This window comes from Ananas comosus, linkage group 18 (genome assembly GCF_001540865.1).
Source record: "Ananas comosus cultivar F153 linkage group 18, ASM154086v1, whole genome shotgun sequence".
In the NCBI taxonomy this organism is placed as follows: domain Eukaryota; kingdom Viridiplantae; phylum Streptophyta; class Magnoliopsida; order Poales; family Bromeliaceae; genus Ananas; species Ananas comosus.
Window position 1 is genome coordinate 289870 of NC_033638.1, and position 19048 is coordinate 308917.

The 19048-nt window shown below is 38.4% G+C and overlaps 4 protein-coding genes across 8 annotated transcripts; 3 read left to right on the top strand and 1 right to left on the bottom strand.

The window, feature by feature from the left end:
- On the top strand, positions 2542 to 4673 carry LOC109724177 (uncharacterized protein C9orf78 homolog). Its single transcript, XM_020252907.1, has 6 exons — positions 2542 to 2746; positions 2826 to 3071; positions 3162 to 3276; positions 3400 to 3473; positions 3564 to 3721; positions 4158 to 4673. The coding sequence occupies exons 1-6, from the start codon at positions 2676 to 2678 to the stop codon at positions 4322 to 4324; spliced, it is 831 nt and encodes a 276-aa protein (XP_020108496.1). The 5' UTR covers positions 2542 to 2675; the 3' UTR covers positions 4325 to 4673.
- LOC109724178 lies at positions 4817 to 6255 on the top strand. 2 transcript variants are annotated; one of them, XM_020252908.1, is made up of 2 exons: positions 4817 to 5090; positions 5581 to 6255. In XM_020252908.1, the coding sequence occupies exons 1-2, from the start codon at positions 4952 to 4954 to the stop codon at positions 5958 to 5960; spliced, it is 519 nt and encodes a 172-aa protein (XP_020108497.1). In that variant the 5' UTR covers positions 4817 to 4951; the 3' UTR covers positions 5961 to 6255. The 2 variants fall into 2 exon arrangements, 1 of the variants encoding a protein (XP_020108497.1); XR_002219851.1 differs by lacking the exon at positions 4817 to 5090 and adding an exon at positions 5389 to 5486 and having other exon boundaries at positions 5581 to 5703.
- Positions 6732 to 8565, bottom strand: LOC109724179 (expansin-A8-like). The gene is made up of 3 exons (XM_020252909.1): positions 8320 to 8565; positions 7230 to 7548; positions 6732 to 7058 (listed from the first exon to the last, which is right to left on the bottom strand). The coding sequence occupies exons 1-3, from the start codon at positions 8516 to 8518 to the stop codon at positions 6827 to 6829; spliced, it is 750 nt and encodes a 249-aa protein (XP_020108498.1). The 5' UTR covers positions 8519 to 8565; the 3' UTR covers positions 6732 to 6826.
- LOC109724315 (mediator of RNA polymerase II transcription subunit 7a-like) lies at positions 12445 to 18970 on the top strand. 4 transcript variants are annotated; one of them, XM_020253097.1, is made up of 6 exons: positions 12445 to 12599; positions 12683 to 12864; positions 12973 to 13042; positions 14350 to 14516; positions 14618 to 14692; positions 16756 to 17091. In XM_020253097.1, exons 2-6 carry the CDS (start codon positions 12721 to 12723, stop codon positions 16819 to 16821), a joined length of 522 nt encoding a protein of 173 aa, XP_020108686.1. In that variant the 5' UTR covers positions 12445 to 12599; positions 12683 to 12720; the 3' UTR covers positions 16822 to 17091. The 4 variants fall into 4 exon arrangements, with proteins under 4 accessions (XP_020108686.1, XP_020108688.1, XP_020108689.1 ...); XM_020253099.1 differs by lacking the exon at positions 16756 to 17091 and adding an exon at positions 18934 to 18970 and having other exon boundaries at positions 12446 to 12864; positions 14618 to 14691; XM_020253100.1 differs by lacking the exon at positions 16756 to 17091 and adding an exon at positions 17605 to 17623 and having other exon boundaries at positions 12446 to 12864; positions 14618 to 14691.

Genomic DNA, 19048 nt, shown 5'->3' on the forward strand with positions numbered 1-19048 from the left:
ATCATAATTAATTTTATGATTCCCCAAAATTGGTGGAGTTGTCGTATGTTTGCTGTGCATGTATTTATGCATTTTTAACTGTAAGAAGTTGGACAGTTAAACACAAATTGGTCTTTTGAACTTCCTTTTTCTGAAATGGACTTTTGAAGCAGTTTTGCTTTGAACAGAAACAAATCGTGGTGGAATTGCTGTCTATGTATTTATGCATTTTAAAATTCATGAATCTGGGCGGCTAAACGCGAATTGTCCTTTTGAGGTAAGTTTTTTTCTTAAATGGCCTTTTGTGGTGATGCTGGTGTAAACAGAAACAGAAACAGGAATTGGAGTTTATTAAAATATGACAACCACAACCCCTTAAAAAACATAAGCTCATTAAAGTACTATAATGTACTGTGGATGCTATAAACTTCGCTTTTTTAAAAAAAGGCCAACTTTCAACAGTCCAGCTCGTTTCCATCTTAATTTGCCATATTTGTTTTCCTCTAATGTTTCTACCGTCTATATTATCACTGCTGTTTTACAAATTTGTTTTTATTTTCGTAAACTGCTAACTATAATCTAGACCTCCTAGGCTGTCTAAATATTTCTATTACGAAATTTCTAAAAAATCTTAATTCTGTTTTCATTCCATCTATTTTACAGATTGTCTTATTTTTTAAATATTTAAACCAGTATTCTTTTAGAATATTTGTAGTCATAATTTGTTACATTTATAGTCTACCTAGATATTTATATTTTTAGCATTCCATCTATTTGTATTTTTTTTTGTCGTCCCATAATTTTTTTTTTTGGCATTCCATTTATTTTCAATTTTGTTGTCATTTATTTTATTTTACATTTACATGTTTTTGCCATTCTATTTTTTTTCCCCTTTTATTGAATACAATTTATAGCTAATCAATATAATAATTTTTAGTAGCGTCAAAATCAAATCAAACATCATTATAGCATGTATACAAATGAAGAAGATATATATTTATTTTTTTTTCCTCCTTTGGTGACATTTGAATAGCAGAAACATACGCTATTATTTTTCACTTATGCAATTTATAATTTATATTATGTAAATAAACTCTAGATATATTCAAATTATTACCCTATAGTTTCACACTTTAGTACACTTAACATTTCTCTTTTAAAAAATGCTACCTGACATCTTATGCCCTCTCACATCCTATAGTTTAAAATATTTCTTTAGGTATCGTTTGATTCGGGAATAAGTAAAAAGTGGCTATTCGAGGAATATGCATAAATTGAGGTATAAGCGGGGATTAGATCAATTTTGTGTATAGATGAAAAAATTGGGTTATTTCTGGGAATAAAAAAAATAGCGTTTGGTTAGCTAAGATGGAATAAGAAGGATAGTGGATAGTTATAAATAAAAAATATTGATATTACCCTCTTATTATATTTGAATTTAAATTTTTAAATTTTAAATTTATATTTTTAATNAAATAATTTATTATAATATTTAAATATAAATAATATGTATTAATATAGTACAATTAATAATTTTATAATAAAAATAATCTATTATAATATATAACATACTATATTTATATAATTTAGTTTTAATTCAATTTATAATTTTAATTAAGTTTGAAATTAAGTATTTGAATAGTACTATTCCACCAAAATAGTGGAATAGCAAATTTCAAGCTATTCCGGAATAATTGGGAATAACAATATTTGACCGGAATAAAATATTCCGGTAAAAATTCACTCCGTTTGACGGAATAGCGGGAATAACTTTCGTTAACCTCGCTTATCCCCCAAACCAAACGGAGCCTTAGATTTTTAGTAAAATGATAATAATAATAATAATAATTAATAAGACTAGCAGGCGGTTATAGCTATAGAAAGTTTAGGATGGCCTATCCGGTGGGGCCTTGTTTAGTCCTGGCCAATTCCGCTTCTGGTTTGGTGTATTTAAATCCAACTATTATAGTTGGAAATGCAAGAGAAGATTCAACTATAGTATTTGGAGTTGAATCCAAATTGACCGTAATTCTAATTGCGGCAGCAGTTGGAAAAGAACAATTCAAAGCTTCAAAAGGAACCATTATTTTTTTTATCTTTGTAATAGATAAGTGATGGCAAGATGAATAATAAGGTAGATGACCAAGAGAAGCTATTGGGACCAACCAAATACACAAAAACTAATGTATTAATAATAAAGGAGGCAGAATCTGGCGAGGGACAAAATTGATTCGTTAAGTATTAATGTTTTTTTACTTTATAATTTTATTACTATATTACTATAATTTATATGTAAAAAATAATTTAGTAATTTTAAATTTAATTTTAATTATATAATAATATAGTTATATTATTTTTATTTATTAAAATATTTATTATTTATATATAAATTATAACTTTAAATCATACATTTTTTATCAAACAAACAGCAGAACTAATAAAATTTTATCTTTATAACTACGAAATAAATAGCGGATGCGAAATAATTTTTACGGAACACTACTTTAATTCAAAATCCACTCTAAGCTAAAGTTGGGTTTCAGCGAAACAAACGTGCCCTAAGTCAGACGCCCACATAATCTCATCTGGCACTTTGAACCGCAGCAGGCAGCATCAGGGCTAACTTGTAAGTTCCAGCCCAAGTCGGGCCTTCATCTTGCGCGCGGAAGCCGACTCGGCGCCGTGGTCGGGAAAAGATGCCGGCGGCCAAGAACTTCCGCAAGAGAACGTTCGACGCCGACGACTCTGAAGACGAAGCGGACCGCAGGTGCGTACGTTTACGTTACGTGAGGGTTTCTTCTTCTCCTTCTTCTTCCTCTTCTTCTTCCTTATCATCATCTTCGTAGGTTGGCGCTGGAGGAGGTGAAGCTACTGCAGAAGCTGCGCGAGCGCAAGCCCGGCATCCCCGCCGTCCCCTCCTCCTCCTCCTTCTCCGCCGCCGCAGCCGCCGCCGCCGCCGCGGCCTCCGACCTCCTCCGCCGCCCCTCCGCCGGCTCCGACGCCGCCTCCGCCGCCGATTCCGGCAAGGAGGACCTCGTCCTCCAGGACACCTTCGCCCAAGAAACCGCCGTCACCGTCGAGGACCCCAACATGTCCAAACCCTAACCCCAACCCTAACCCTAACCCTAACCCTAACCCTAATCGTCTTCTCATTGTCCCTTCTTTTCGATTGCTATCGTTAGGTTGAAGTATGTGGAGCAGGAGCTGGCGAAGAGGCGGGGCAAGAGGATCGACGCCGGCGATAAGGAGGAGAAGGACGCGCTCGACGAGCTCTACGCCGTCCCCGACCATCTCAAGGTTCGTAACCAATCCATCCCTGTCGTAGATTTGATTGGTTTGCTAAGCAACATTGCGAAAGATGCCTCCTTTACTGTTATTAGTTTTTTTTTTTTTTTTTTTACTTCATTTTGTTTCTTGCAGGTGAAGAAGAGGAACTCGGAGGAGAGCTCGACGCAGTGGACCACCGGGATCGCCGAAGTCCAGCTGCCCATCGAGTATGACGTCGTTCTCGCTCTTTCTCGGTAACTCGTTCGATAATCTCGTTGTGTTTGTTAAATGGTAAATGGGACACGCCGATGCTGCAGATATAAGCTGAAGAATATCGAAGAAACAGAGGCCGCCAAGAAGCTTTTGCAAGAGAAAAGGCTCGTCGGCAAAACGAAATCCGAGCTGAGCATTCCGTCCAGTTACAGCGCGGATTATCTGCAGCGCGGTCGAGATTATGCTGAAAAGCTTCGGAGAGGTATGATGCATTTACTCAAACCCACGCTTTGTGCAGGTCAGAGTTGCAAATGCAAACTTAAGGAAGAAACTGCAGCCGATCAGAACGAATCTGAACTAAAATTTAGAATAGTCTGTTCCGGATAATACTGGATTGCTAAATGCAAATGTTCCCTCGCTCTCTTTTCTTCAATTTTCTGCTAAGAACAGTGTCCTACCTCTCTCCTGATTTCCCCATTTATTACTTTTGTAATGAGCGAATCCTTGTATAGGGTAAAAGTTCTCCTTTTTCTTTTCTTCTTCTGTACCTCATCAATTAAATAAGTGGTGTCAGCTGTCGCTAAATCTGGTCTTTATTTCTAATAGAACAATTTCACGTAAGTAAATTCACATCAAATTTATAGAATAAGGAGATTTGCATTGGAAGGCACTGAAATTGTTTGCCGCCATGCGTGCAGAGCATCCTGAACTGTACAAAGACCGAGGTCCACAGGTTAATGAAGCGGGAGGCAAATCGACAGAAGCTAAAAATCCCGATGGTGCAGTGCGTAGGCAAGCTGCCACAGACGAGTTCATGCTTGAGCGCTTTCGCAAGCGAGAGAGACATCGTGTTATGCGCAGATAGCATCAGATGTAATACTGTTGCAACATGTTAAGTACTGACCATCCTTTGCATTACTTTTATTTCCCAATTGTAACTTTCATATCTTTGTCCTAGTCCCTTGTAACTTGGCTGCTGATTTGGGGATGCGAGGTTGCCTGTGTCATTTCCTCTTTGATGAGTTGTGGTAATTCCAACAAGTTGAATCTATTGACCAGGAAATATGTTTTACTCCATCCTGTTATCATGCACTGGAGACAAGCTATCCTGATTATGTTACATTACTGTATTATCTTCAAGTAATTAGTGTAAAGAGTGGTGAATTTTACAGTATTTATCCAATAATGCTGCTGTTGTTCAGAGTGGCTGGTAAGATTATTTGTGTCCTTAGTCAAATTCTGCATCCTAAGTACATTAGTTTTCGTGTATTTATTTGTTCCCAATAGCTTCTCTTGGTCATCTATCTTATTCACCTTGCCATTACTTGTCTTTTACAAAATTGTTCTTCATTGAAGCGATATTGGCATCAAGGCCATGAAACACTCGAGAGGTAGATAAAGTCTTGGCACCAGATTCAGATATACGACAATATAGTCAGTTATTTTATAAACGAGGGTCCTTGATTCTTGTGGAAGGAAAACAAGCAAGCTAATGATAGTACAAGTCTTAGATCCATGGGCTATACATGGTCAACTTGTAATATATGCATCGGGAGAGGATATGGAGAGTGAGCTTCTTCTGTTCTCAGTATTGGAACTCGGGGAAACTTTCTGGCTAGTGGTTGCTGTTGGTAAGTATTGCAGCCTAGATCTGGGCAATCTATTCTACGGCTGATCACACATTCTCCCTCAACAACTTTGCAGATCAGTCCTGAAACTTTACCGTATATAATAAGCTGGTGAATCTTATTCTGCCCATCTTAATGCTCAGTTTGTGTTGAAGTACTTGCTTTCCAACTATAGTTCCAGCAGGCCTGCAACTTTCTTATACGGGCCCGCCATGAAGTCCAAGAATATGTTCCTTAAAGTTCAAAGAATATGTTCCCCTCTATAAAATCTAGTATTGCATACTAATCAATCACTCCTTAGCAGCCATGAATAGCCATTGCACCCAACTTAAAAACCGTCTCATCCAAGTCTCTAATGTGTTCCATAATCATCTTGCAGTTTCTTCGCCGTTCTCCTTTGTATATCTTGTTATACCATTTTCTCTTCTATTTCCTAAGCTTCTTGTCTTCTTCTTTCCCCTTTTGATTTCTACTGTGCTATGTTGTGTGGCAGTTTATCTGTTTATATTATCAGAAAGGCAATCACCAAAGGAAATCGTACTCCACAACGAAGAAAACTCAGAACTAGGAGTGCTTCAATTTTACGACGAAGTAAACTTCAGCAGATATGATGAACACATAGAAGCTGGGTGTTTTCTGTTGAAGCGTGGCCAAGGGATGGGCGAAGAATGGGTGGGGGAAGATGGCGAGAGAATAACATATGCCGGGAAGTTGGAATGGCTAGGCTGTTGTGGTGTCCTCGATGAAGATGCTGTGTCGTTGAAGACAGATCTCCTTGCCGGAGGAGTGTGGAATGAATACTTCGGAAGGTGCTCAAAATGGACCTACATGAGGGGTATTTCGGAGATGGATAGTGATCTCAAGGAAATTTAACTTATTATCAATGTCCCTTATTCCTGCCTCTTTCCTACTTATGTAGTTCGCCAAATCCTGAATGTCTTATGAAGATTACTTTTTGTTTTTCTGGGTGTCGTTGACAGCTTTTTTGAGAGAATGTTCTTTCTTTTTTTTTTGTCGACTAAATTGCTAAGTTTAAATCTGAATTCGCTCTTAGTGAGTCTTTAGCAATAATTGACCTTTCATCCTTTCTGACATGTAGAAGAATCAGAATTAACTCCTTTCTGAGATGTAGAAGAATCAGAATTAACTGTGACAGTGTTTCTTTAAATTATCGTTATCTTGTATCAAAAGCAGCATGGCTTTGTGGGTGATTTGTATTCTCTACTTTTGTTTTGATTTTACAGTTGCTCATTCACTCACTGCTGTCACTTGTTTGATGCCAAATGACATAAAAAAGTAGACTTATGCATTGGCAACATTTCTCCCCCACTTTTATCTCTCTTTAGTATATTTTATACCCAAGGGATGCACTTTGTTGTAACACTTTGTTGTAATTGCTTGGATAGTGTGGTAGTTTTTCCTTACTGCATTGGCACATTGAGGTAGGGTACCCTGTTTTTAGTGGAAAGATGCTTTGCGACTCGAATCGTCTAATCACTGCTTTAGCTTTGCTTAAAAGCGCAGAGTAACTCTTAAAGAGGATGCAAATTGCTCAAACTTCAACAAGAAGCTGCATCTTTTTATTCCATGGAATCATATTCTCTGGTTACTTGGTGGGCTACCTTTATGAATCGTAAGCCACAGCCTAAGTACTTCAGGAAAGAATTGACACACAAGTAGAAAAGCAGGTCAGAGAGAGAAGGGAAAAAAAAAGAGGAACATGTTGAACTGAGCAGTGACTAGAACTGGAGGTTAGTGGTGTATGTGTTGCCGAAGCCCCAGTACGAGGGGGCGACGTCGTAGGCGGTGAGGACGCGGCCGTCAGCAGTCTGCACCCGGAAGGAGAGGCTCTGGCGCCTGAGGTATGCATTGCTCTGCCAGTTCTGGCCCCAGTTCCTGCTCATCTGAATCCACCCTGTCCCCGACCCTTTGATCGTGAACCTCACCCCGCCGTTCCTCTGGCACAGAACCCTGCGGCAGAACAATCGAATTCAATTCCAGTCTACTTGCTGTTTCAAATACGCTGTGAATGCTGATAGCGNGTTCCTCTGGCACAGAACTCTGCAGCAGAACAATCAAATTCAATTCCAGTCTACTTGCCATTTCAAATGCGCTGTAAACGCTGATAGTGACGACTTTTACCTGCGGTAGAAGACGGGGACGATGCCGCCACGGTAGATGGCGATGGACTCCCACGCAGGCTGGGACATGTCGAAGTGCTGGCGAGGGGGATTGCACCAGCCGCCGTTGTTGGAGGGGAGGTTGTAGTTAGGGGGGCAGAAGTTGGTGGCGGTGACGGTGACGTAGGTGCCCGGCTTGCACCACTGCGACTTGCTCCGGTCGCACGTGATCTGGAAGCACGCCCCGCACGACCCGCCGTTGTTGAACAGCGCCGTGCTCAGTGCCGTGTTGCTGATCCCATACCCGCCGCTGTACAAGTTCCCGTATCCGCATGCTCCGCCTGCACATTCCATATAGGCTGGTAGTTTAGTTTCGAACAGAGTTTCCCCGACGGCAGGATGAAGTGCAATATGTTATGTTGGGTGGGTGTTAGGAGTTGTCGGAAAAAAACTCAGAATTTTGTGGTGGTGGAGGTGAAGAAGGTGTATTTAAGCTACTGTAAATTGTTCAATTGTAAGTGCCAAGCCCTGCTTCTGAAACACTTTTTCACAGAGAAAACCAACAAAAGCATTACAGTTTTTGCTATGCCATCAATTGAAATGAGCTTCTATGATGTAAAAATTGAATCTCTAGTAAAATGAGGGGAGAATAGTAATGACTATATTTATTAGTGCTTCTTCAAACGGCTTCACTTGCACATCACTTTTACAAAAGCTGTAGTTGTGCCGATAGGCGCATATTTTGAGGCTCCTAGTGTTATCTATAACCAAATAAGGTTCCAGAGCTCTAAAAGCATGAGCTCTTAACTTTTACTGATGTTGTGGTAGGAAAAAGCTTTTATTAGAGCATCCCAAAGAGTACTAGACTTTTTGGTGAACCTCCAATTTGAACTAAAACTGATAAACAGACCCTCAGATAAAGATTTCAAAGGTAATGCAGAGCTGCCACTTTTTGAGTAGCTTTTCCATATGACAAGAGAAAGGTGAAGGTGAGAAGTTGCAGATCCCCTTAGCTTAGTTAATCAGGACATGTACCAACTACAATGCCCAATGCCGACGCACATTTGTTACGTAAAAAAGGAGTATACGGTGCGTTGCACCAACACACGTACCCATAGTCCCCGAAGCGTCGCTGCCTCCATAGAATGTGGCAGTCGCGGGGACCCATTGCGCCACGGTCACAGTGATCAATTGAGAGGTGGTGTTGAGGAGGATCAACAACACTAGCAACGGCAAAGCACTGCAGATGTTAGCAGCAATCATCTCCATCTCACACTGCAGAAAAATGCCCAGATGGAGAAGATTGATCATCACATTCTCTATTTATAATGACATACTTGGCTATCTCTCTCTCTCTCTCTCTCATCGGAATTGACCATTCCTATATAGAATTAAATTATATATAAGCATGATTACTTGGTTACAGCTTATTAAATTAGGACTCTGTTGTTTAAGTTGACTCTGAAAACTTCTTTTTTTTTTCTCTTTTTTATTTTTGAAAGTCAAAGGCAGTTGTTTTGTTGGTTCTTTAATGAGTTCTTCTTCTTTGTGGAAAATTTTTCTCTGTTCGACGTCTTATTTACATTTTGCTATATATGTTTTGGAGCATATAACTAGCATGATAATCAAAAAGATGCTGTATTTTCCATTACTATGAGACTCAGAATAAACTCTTTCTTGCTGCAAGTGATGAAAATGAGCACAAATTTTGTTTTTTACTTGGATTTGCAGATTCTGAGCTACTTGCAGGCACATGTGGGATTTAGACTTCTAAAACATTTCAGTAAGTAATTGTTACCTTAATTTGGTTACTTAATTTCCGCTATCTGTACGAAAATAACGACGGTACGATTTGCGTACGGTCCGAAAGAGGGAGCAAAGGGAATTGCATGCCACACTGTACTTATTAATCCAAGTTGCAAGTCAACTTAATGATCCTTATTCTCTTTGCTTCTCATTTGTTATTTTAATCCCTCATTACATTCTAAAATGTTGTGTAGAACATGCATTTCCATGTTACAAGGATATGCCAACCGAATGCACATGGGACCATTGCGGCGTGCCATATTTATTCTTCAATTTTAGAGTACCTGACCAATTCACACTTGATCAATTCAATGGATATAATGTTCAAGTATTGAAACATATGCATACCTCTCAATATAGTAGTTTTGTGTAGATATCTACATTGAGGTGATTATATTACTTAATAATTAAGAGTAAACATTAGAAAATCTGTAATTAAATATACTTGAGTTATATAGTGCACATGGCTTAGCTCTCTTTATCTATATGTCACCAACCATGTGCATCAGGCCTTTTTAAAAATATTGTATTAACTAACTATGGCATGGAACTTGATGGGCACCTATTCTTCATTTTTCACAAAAAAAAAGAGGGGAAAAAAATGATTGCTAATATATCAAATGATGGTTGATTCTATTGATTGTTCAAGATGCAGAAATAATGATTGTATCGGTGCGACTCACATGCTTGTTGACAATTTAATGGACACAAAATAATGGAATAATATCCAAAAACTTAGCAAATTGTTACTATAACAAAGATATCTCAATCAACTGTTTGACCCTAATGCAATTATTATTATATAATTTTTCATTATTTTCTTCCGTAATATTAGTCAATAGCTTTCACACCAATCGTGGTGGATGCTCTACTGCAACCTTCGTTTTCTGTGTTAGATGGGGATGTTGATTCGGGCCTGATTCGGTTTGGAAAAGAACAACTTTCGAGCCCGAGCTCGCTCTTAGTCTACCCAGCTGAGTCGAGTCAAGTTCGGTTGTGACTGAGGGCGTGTTTGTTTCTTAGGATCCACGACGAACACGAATGTCCTTACGCTAACTCAGTAGTGACCTCGTCCGCTATAAAGCCAGAGTCGAGATCAAGTGTAAGACCGCCGAGGTTCGCGACCTCCTTACCGTCGAAAATCCAACGAAACAAGTAGTCCCCCTGCTGACTTTGGGCATGTTTGGTTGGCCGAAAGTAAATCACCGAAAGTGGCACTTTTGAAAAGTGATACCTTATCGATTGTTTGGTTTGCGAAAGTGAATATGAAAGTCACTTTATAAATGTGGGCCGATAAAGTGAGTTATAACTAAATTTAACTTTTTTGACTTCAGTTCAAAAAGTTTGGAAATCACCAAAAGTGAAGAATTAGTTAAGAGGTTATATTTTATCTTAATTTTAATCTTTCAAATTATTTTTAAAGTTGAATTTCACTTTAAATTTTAATTAAAATCATGATCGCATTCTGAATTCCATTTGTAAATTCAAATTGAACATGAAATTTTTAAATTCAAATTTATGACCTTGTATTTAAATTTAAATTTAAATTTTAAAATTCTTATTTTCATTTAAATTTGAATTTTAGAATTTAAATTCAGAATTTGAAGTTTAAATTTTAATCTAATTATTTTTCGTTAAGAACTTCAGTTTGAACTTTAATTCAAATTATTCCAACTATAAATTAAAATTATTGATTGAAATTTGAATTTAAAATTCAAAATTTTAAGTTTAAATTCAAATTCAAATTTAAATTTGCTATTTTATTTAATTTAAATTGTGTTTCAATTTGAGTTTTGAATTCAAATTATGAATTCAATTATTCAGTTTGAATTGTGATTTAAACTCAAATTTTAATTTTAATTTAAATATCAATTCAAATTGTGAATTCGTATTTGAATTGAGAATTTAAGATCAAAGAGTAAATTAAAATATGATTCAAATTATAAATTCAAATTATGAATTCAAATTTGAATAAATGTTGTAATTTCTATGTTGAACTTTTATTTTAGAATTTAATTTTAGTTATGAATTATAACTTAAACTTTAAATTCAAATTGTAAATTTAATTTATATCTCAAATTTTAATTATAAATTTAATTCAGATTTAAGTTTAAATTTAACTTTTAAAATATAATTTTGAATTCAAAATTTAAATTTAAATTTAAATTTTTAATTTAAATTGCGAGTATAAGTCGTTTGTTTATATTTTCACTTCTTTATGTGTATAATAATTAAAGAATCAAAATTATAAAACTGTAACTTTTCATGTTTCGCTTTATAGCCGACCAAACAATCACACTGAAAAGTCACTTTTGCGAAAGTGATTTTTTTGTTTTTACTTCAGCCACTTTGGGGCAACCAAACATGCCATTTACTGCACTTCTACAGCAGCACTATTTTTCGCGACTTTTTCAATTTTAATGACCTTTTTATTTTATTTCAAGAAGGAGGTAGCGATGCACTGAGCTGGCAGGCCGGGCCCGGGCCGGCCCAACCGAGGACAGTTGGATCAGCGGTGTCAGCTGGGCTGGGTGTTCTTGCTGAGGCCTGCAGCCTACTCTCGGTCCATCTTCATTACACAACCCCGTGGCCCTGCGGGTCGAGCCGACTGTCATCCTAGTCGGAGGCAGGAGGAGGAGGAGAGGTGTACTATCCCCGGACGATCCGCAACCGCCGATGATGAGAGCTCGCTGAGGCCGGTATGGCGGAGAGGATGATGGGAGTCGCCTGACACTAATTATGATGTGAATTGTCGAAAGTGGGATAAGAATTGATGCTGGGGGTTGAGAAGAGAGGGAATAGAGATAGAGATAGAGATAGAGATAGAGATAAAGGACTGGGGTTAGAAGTAGAGAAGAGAAGAGGAGAGTTGGGAAGAGAAGTAGTAGAGAAGAAGAAGGGTTTGGAGAAGAACTTTTGGGAAAGAAAATAGACTAATTCATTTCCTTCATTGGTTTTCTCACATTACATTCTTGTATATTTTATATACTGCCTAACACTTGTACTGAAATTAAAACGAAACTATCCTATGGGGCTTAACAGCAATTTTTGTAACTAATGGAACTGTGGGCCTTCTGGGCTGAATTCGGACGGTTTACGGGCCTCGTCTGGGCTTGGCAGGTCCAAAGTGCTCTAGTGAATGGATGCGGGTTACCGGGCGCTTCCTCCGCGTAACCCACAACCCGGCGGGTACACCCTGCCGGAGTTCTGCCTGACGCCCCTCTCCGTGCTATCCTCCGCCAGCGCCTGAGCCCCTTCGGAGGCGCTTCCCGCCGCCGGATCGCTCCGCCNCTTGGTCGCCCGCTCCGCTAGCTGACTTCGGGTCTGGTCTCCGCGTAGCCCTCAAACCGGCGGATAGTGGGTCCGCGTTTTACGCCCGATCCGTTAATCCGACCGCCCGATCCGCCTACTACTTCCCTTCCGCCCGATCTCCTCTCTCCTCTCTGCCTCTAAGGACGCCATACTCGCCTCCGGTTTCTTCTCCGCCAGCGCCTGAGCCCCTTCGGAGGCGCTTCCCGCCGCCGGATCGCTCCGCCGAGTCCGCTCCTCTCCACCCTGCTGCCGCCCTTATTCCTCTCCTAACTGAGTAAAGTTGACATTTTTACTACTCTCCCCCGCTAACTCCTACTACTACTACTACTACTACTACTTGTACCATTTATTCTTCAGGGTTGTTACAGAGGAGAGGAGAGGAGAGGAGAGGAGAGATGACGACGGCGACGTCGTCGTCGTACCCGCCGCCGCCGCCCTACTACCGGCTGTACAAGGACTACGAGCGCGACCCGGCGTCGGCGCCCGACCCCCCGCCCCCCATCCAGGGCGCCTTCCCGCTCTTCGGCGCCACCTACACCGTCCGCCTCTCCCGCCTCCTCTTCTTCTCCTCCTCCTCCTCCTCCTCCTTTTTTTCTCTCTCTCCCTCTTTCATCTCATCAAAGATTAAGATCGATTCATCTTCGCAGACTGACGTGGTGCTGCCCACCCTCGAGGATCAGGGCGTCCGCCAGCTCTACCCCAAGGGCCCTAACATCGGTCCGTCTCCTCTCTTCCTTCCTGTTTGGTGTATATATATATATATATATATATGTTAGAATATGTTGTTCAAAAAAATCGAAGGGAAAAAAAAGAAAAAGAAAAAAGGAGTTATCACCGATTAACTTGTTATTATGACCAACCCGTGCCAGTTCTACGTCTGAGCCAGTGTTATGATTTGGCATATTATTAGTAGTAGTAGATATACTCTCGGTTCGGTATTCACTTCGCTAATCGGCTAGGGCTCATGACGAGAGAAGTATAGGATGTAGAACATTATTGTGAGTTGCGAATGAGCGCTAGGCCTTGCTCGCCTTTGCGATTCGCTGTAAACTGCTCTTATTTTGGTCCCTGGAATGCTATTTAAGTAGAGCGAGCTTTACCAAGCTTTTTTCAAAGAGCCGAAGTGTCGACATGTGCTTAGGAAGAACGTAATACTTCTTTCTGGAGCTAGACTAATAATCTCTTTATTGCAAGAAAAGTCATTGTGTGAATGGGCCACTTCTTAGTAGTAGCTACAAGTTCTATTGGGACTACTTTGTGTTGTTGTCGGAGTAGTTGCACATAATTTTGAGATAATATTTGAAGTGGAGTCATTACTGTAGCGGCAAAAGCGTGTTGCATGCTTTGAAGTTAGAAACCAGCTTTCCTTGACTGATACAAGAAATCAATCACTTGTAACAGTTATGCAGAGACAATTACAGTAACTCAGAACTGAGTTACTGAAAGCATTTACCAAAAAATAACATAAAATAGAATTTAAACAGTGGAAAGTTGTTATTTTTCTATCCATGTAGCATGTAATGGTTACAAAGTGGTTCTAAATATCTTAATCAGTATGATCTATACTATTCAAAATTATAATTAGCTAAATTTATTGAAAGTTTTATACCTCTAGATAAGAAATCATTGCAAGTCTTGTACTGGAATTATGTTATATTCCTTCATTTTTCGGTACGCTTGGTGCTTAATTAAAATACCCCCAAATCGAATGATGTCCTATATGTACGAACCTTAATGCTGTAGATCGTAATGAACTATGTTGATATCTCTCCCACCCTTCTCGCCCCTCTAAGTGTTCCGCTTTAGTGTCTAACAGGTAGAAATCATGACAAGAAATCAATTAAAACGAACATGTGGGTTCTAAAACACCGAGCGAACAAAATGCTGCCTTTGTTGCTATATGCAGCCATCATTGCGCAGCTTGTTGCGTTGTTAATAATATAATATAATGCCTGTTAATGTTTGGCCTTACATGTCTCCTATCCGCTTCATTTTGATTCCCAATTAGTTGAATTTTGGTTCAGACATAAAAAAGGAGCTAAGATCACTTAATCGGGAGCTCCAACTTCATATCCTGGAGCTAGCAGATATTCTAGTGGAGAGGCCTTCTCAATATGCACGCAAGGTGGAAGACATCTCACTTATTTTCAAGAACATGCACCATCTCCTCAACTCCTTGCGCCCTCATCAGGTGTCAAAATCAGTTGGCTATCTCAGTTGCATTCCTACGAAGTTAGCCTTTTCTCGCATCTGTTTGACATTGTTAGTTATTTGATTGTTTTCCAATTTTAGGCCAGAGCAACGCTCATCCACATACTGGAACGTCAGATACAGCGCCGAAAACAGGCAGTGGAAGACATAAAAAAGTGAGATATCAACCATCTTGACTGTTTCTTTTGTAGTTTGTTCCTGGTATGAACTTATATTCAACAAGGAAACTAAACATAAAAATATGGTTGTAATTTGGCCTTTTTTTTTTAGTTGCATTATCTGAATTGTTACCAAATCTTCTACACTATGAAATCAACCATTTGCTGTTCTTCTGATATTGCTGATGATTTGACACTTAAATTACTAGGCATTGCAGATGACAAACATGGTTTTGACATTTTCGGGTCCCAACTTATAATGATTTGTAAGATTAGGTGGCTGTCGAGTATGATATTGTTTTAAATTTTTGTCATCTTAAGGACACTAGGTTGCAAACTCTAGATCATGAGAAGCTTTTTTTGTGTAAATCTTCATTGTCTCACTTCTCTTGCATTTTGTCTCCATGCAATCTGCTTATTCTCTATGGTTTGAATTCAGAAGTGGATATTGAAGGATCACATGCATTAGATCATTTTGTTATGTAGTATTTTTTTTAGTTTGAAAGCTCTTGATAGTGTTGTCAATTGCTATCAGGCCGATTTGGGTCTGCATACCAGTGTTGATTTGCTGGTCGGATCCCGTAGGAACAGCTGGTTAGGTAGTTGGACTTGAATTTTGACCATTTTATGTTTAAGTTGGATTGGGTAGGACCTAAAAGCACGAAATTCACAAACTATTAAGCCAGGTTAGGTCCAGAAGCTGTTCTTAGCTTTTAAGTCGGAATGATCGATATTATTTGATAAGATTACTAGTTTAGAATCAATGTGAAAGCTTACTATCTAAGTGAAAGCTTACTCTATATTTGTGCTAAAATAAAATAATTCCATATCTTTTGATGGCTAAATATCTTCTTTTCTGGAACCAATAAGAGATAAGGATCTATTACTAAAAATAATAAAGGAAAATATCACGGAAAGAAAATATACAAGTGGAAAACAAATAATTAGATATATGGTGCACAGACAGTTTTGTAAAGAATTATAGTGCTACTGCTAAATCTGTCAAATATCACCGGACTCTATTAAAAACTAATCGAGCAGGTCAAAGTCAAACGTGTATTTACTTTGTGACACTTAACCGTCTTATTTGGTTTGAATTCCAGCATGCAGTTTCTGAAATAATCCTATAAATACATACATACATACATATATATATATATATATATATAGAGCAGGGCTGCTGTGCTCTCAGGAGCACGGCCGTTTTCGATGATGGAATTTTCGAATTGACGATCGGCTCCGATAGACTTGATCTAGCGCATTTTAAGTTTTTAGAAAATATTTTTTGCGATTTTTTGATATCATTTACTTAGTGATCGAAAGGATTCAAAATCAATAATTTTTAATGGTTGATATCTGCCGTTTTCAAGTTTAACGGTATAGAAGTATTCAAATCAGATGAAATTTTGATAGAAAATTCTTTATATTATCTACAACAAGATCAATATTTCTGATCGAAAATTTTAGTGCTATATCACCACTTTTTATAGAATTTTTATTTTCAGCCGTTAAAAATTATTGATTTTGAATCCTTTCGATTGCTAGGTAAATGATATCGAAAAACTGCAAAAATTATTTTCTACAAACTTCAAATACGCTAGATCAAGTTTAACGGAGCCGATCGTCGATTCGGAAATTCCATCATCGAAAACGGCTCCTGAGAGCACAGCAGTCCTACTCTATATATATATATATATAGAGAGAGAGAGAGAGAGAGAGAGAGAGAGAGAGAGAGAGTTGAGCATCCGTGCTTATGACATTTTAGTCGTCGGATTGCCTCACGATCCGTGCAGCACTATCAACGGTATGTCCCGTTAAGTGCCCTTTACTAGTGGTGCACAGATCTTGAGGCGATCCGACGGCTAAAAGCCACAAGCACAGATGCTTTTGTGCTTTTAAAAGCACATGAGCTCAACTCTCTCTCTTTCTCTCCATTTATATTTATATATATCACCTGCGCTTTGTGGATATTTGAACTCTTTTCTATTCAAGCTCCAATTGCTATTGTTGCTCCCACAGTATTGATAGTTTTCTTTATCGTTACTGAACAACTCACTATTCAGGAGAGAGGAAGCCCGAAGACTACTCAAGGAATCACTCCAGATTGTAGATGGTCAACTACGCTAACATTTGTTGCTGGTCACAGATGTAATATAAGTTTAACTTATGCAGCATGCAACTGCTATTGTGTTATTTATGTAGTTTGATAGTTCTATGTTATTTAACTCTAGCTTATTTATTTCGTAACCAAGGTACTCTATAAAGAATGTGTACTTTGCACTATGTTATAACATCATCTTTTCCTGTTTATTGGCATGTGCCACAACCTTTTATTGAACATAGATCTGATCTGCATCTCCTGATGTGATTGTTGGTAAATGTATATTGTTCAGATCCTTTCATATGCAGAGAAAATCATTGCATTGGCAACTTGAGTGATGAAATTTTGGACAATTACTTGTTATATATATTTTCTGGATGCCTCTAGAATTATGACCATGGAATTGAGTGTAGATCTTTGTTTTTCACTGCTTATAATCATAAGATTTATGTTTCTAAACATGCTAGATGGATTTGTACTTAGCTTCGAATTTCCAAAGTCTATGGAATTATAGACGATATAGGCTTAGTTTGGAAATGTGTTCTCGAAGCACAACCACTTTAATGATTCAGGCCTAGTTTGGAATGTGTCCTAAAGCCGGTGGTATTTGTTCCCCATGTACTTATCTATGTCTCTTTTCTGTGTATCAAGAACTACTCCAGATGGGAGAGGGGATGGAACCCTTCTTCCTTTCTCACCTTTACTCTCTCTCTCTCTCTCTCTATCTCTCTCTCTCTCTCTCAAGCCCTCTCTTCCTCTGCATGATGTTCTAATGATGATTAGAAGCTGCTCATACAAGTATACAACAGGTAAAGTGCACTATCAGTCCCGGAATCAGAACTTATTCTAATTTAGGATTGTCGGAGGATGCTTTTTTTGAAGGAAGAGAGGAGTCAAATATGACCTGCCACTTTCAGGGTGGAATAACAGAACATTAATGCAAAGCCTCTTAAAGGACATAATCTTGATGCAATGAAAACTTAAGATCACTAGTTCATAAGATATCGTTATTCCCTGAAACTCTTATATGCTTCATTTTATTGTTTTCATTTGTTCTTTTTCTATGTATTACTCTCTAATGGTGCATATTATTATTAAGAAGTTGCTAATAAGGACAGAAGATCTTTATTGGTATGGATCTATGATACATTATACTTTAGGTGGAAATAGTGCGACAACTTTAAAATCCCAAGTTCTTTCAAGCTCTTTGTAAACTCTTATGCTAGCATACGTTTTCGCTGATACTGGGGTTTACTGCTTTTATCTGACATTCTCCAGCTAGTGAACGTTCACTAATTGTGTTTCCAATTGCCAAGACTTTTGTCTGCTTTTGTCTGATATTCGTAGTGGAAAGAAACATATAGAGATTGGTAATTCTTGTCATATCGCAAACATAGTGGCCGGATTATTCCCGAATTATCACTGACATTCTCCAGCTACTTTTATCTGCTTTTTAGCTGAACTTCAACTTTTAAGGATTCTTTTTGTTGCCCGGAAAGCTTAAGCTGCGGGACCAAATATACATGATGGGTATCATTTTTTTTTTGCAAAGCATGCGAGCATTCATCTAGTTGTTTGATCTTTTTGTCCTGTTATGCAGACATGATCTTCTGTCTATTCAGCCGCAAAATTTCAACATTCAGAAAAACATTTGTTTGAGATTGTTTAACTCTCTTTTCTGTCACTATCTGGACTCTATTCGTTAGATGTTGAGTGTGGATATTGTGACTAGATCTATATGTAACTGTCGTACCATGACCTGCGGTATATACTGGCCAAACGAAGATGCATCTTCGTGATTTATACTTGTATACGATGCAAACAGGTCATGGAGAGGGATAATATGTGGCAGGTAGCAAACAAATGTGTAGGTCATGCTGCTTTTTAGTCGGACTTTTGATTTGGTTGGATCTTTTGCTATTTGGCTGTACCTCCTTGAAGGAGGCCCACTAGCTTTTTGCTGAAGTTCTCTCATTAGCTACCCTTTGCAGCTAAAGGGTAGAAGTTTCAAATTTGAAGTTCTGTTCTGTTTGGGGCCTCAGAAGCTTATTTCAACTTTCTATCATGCTTAATAGCTATTTTTTTTCTGTCCATTGTTTGTCTTCTGCTTCTCACTAACCATCTTTGGAAAGAATTAGGACCAGGTGGTGCTTTTGCTGACAGCAGTTATGCATGAGCCCATCCATAAGACAGATTCCCTACAAAAGCTGCTTCAGCAAGATGGTGGATGTAAAGTGGGAGGAGGGCAAAAAC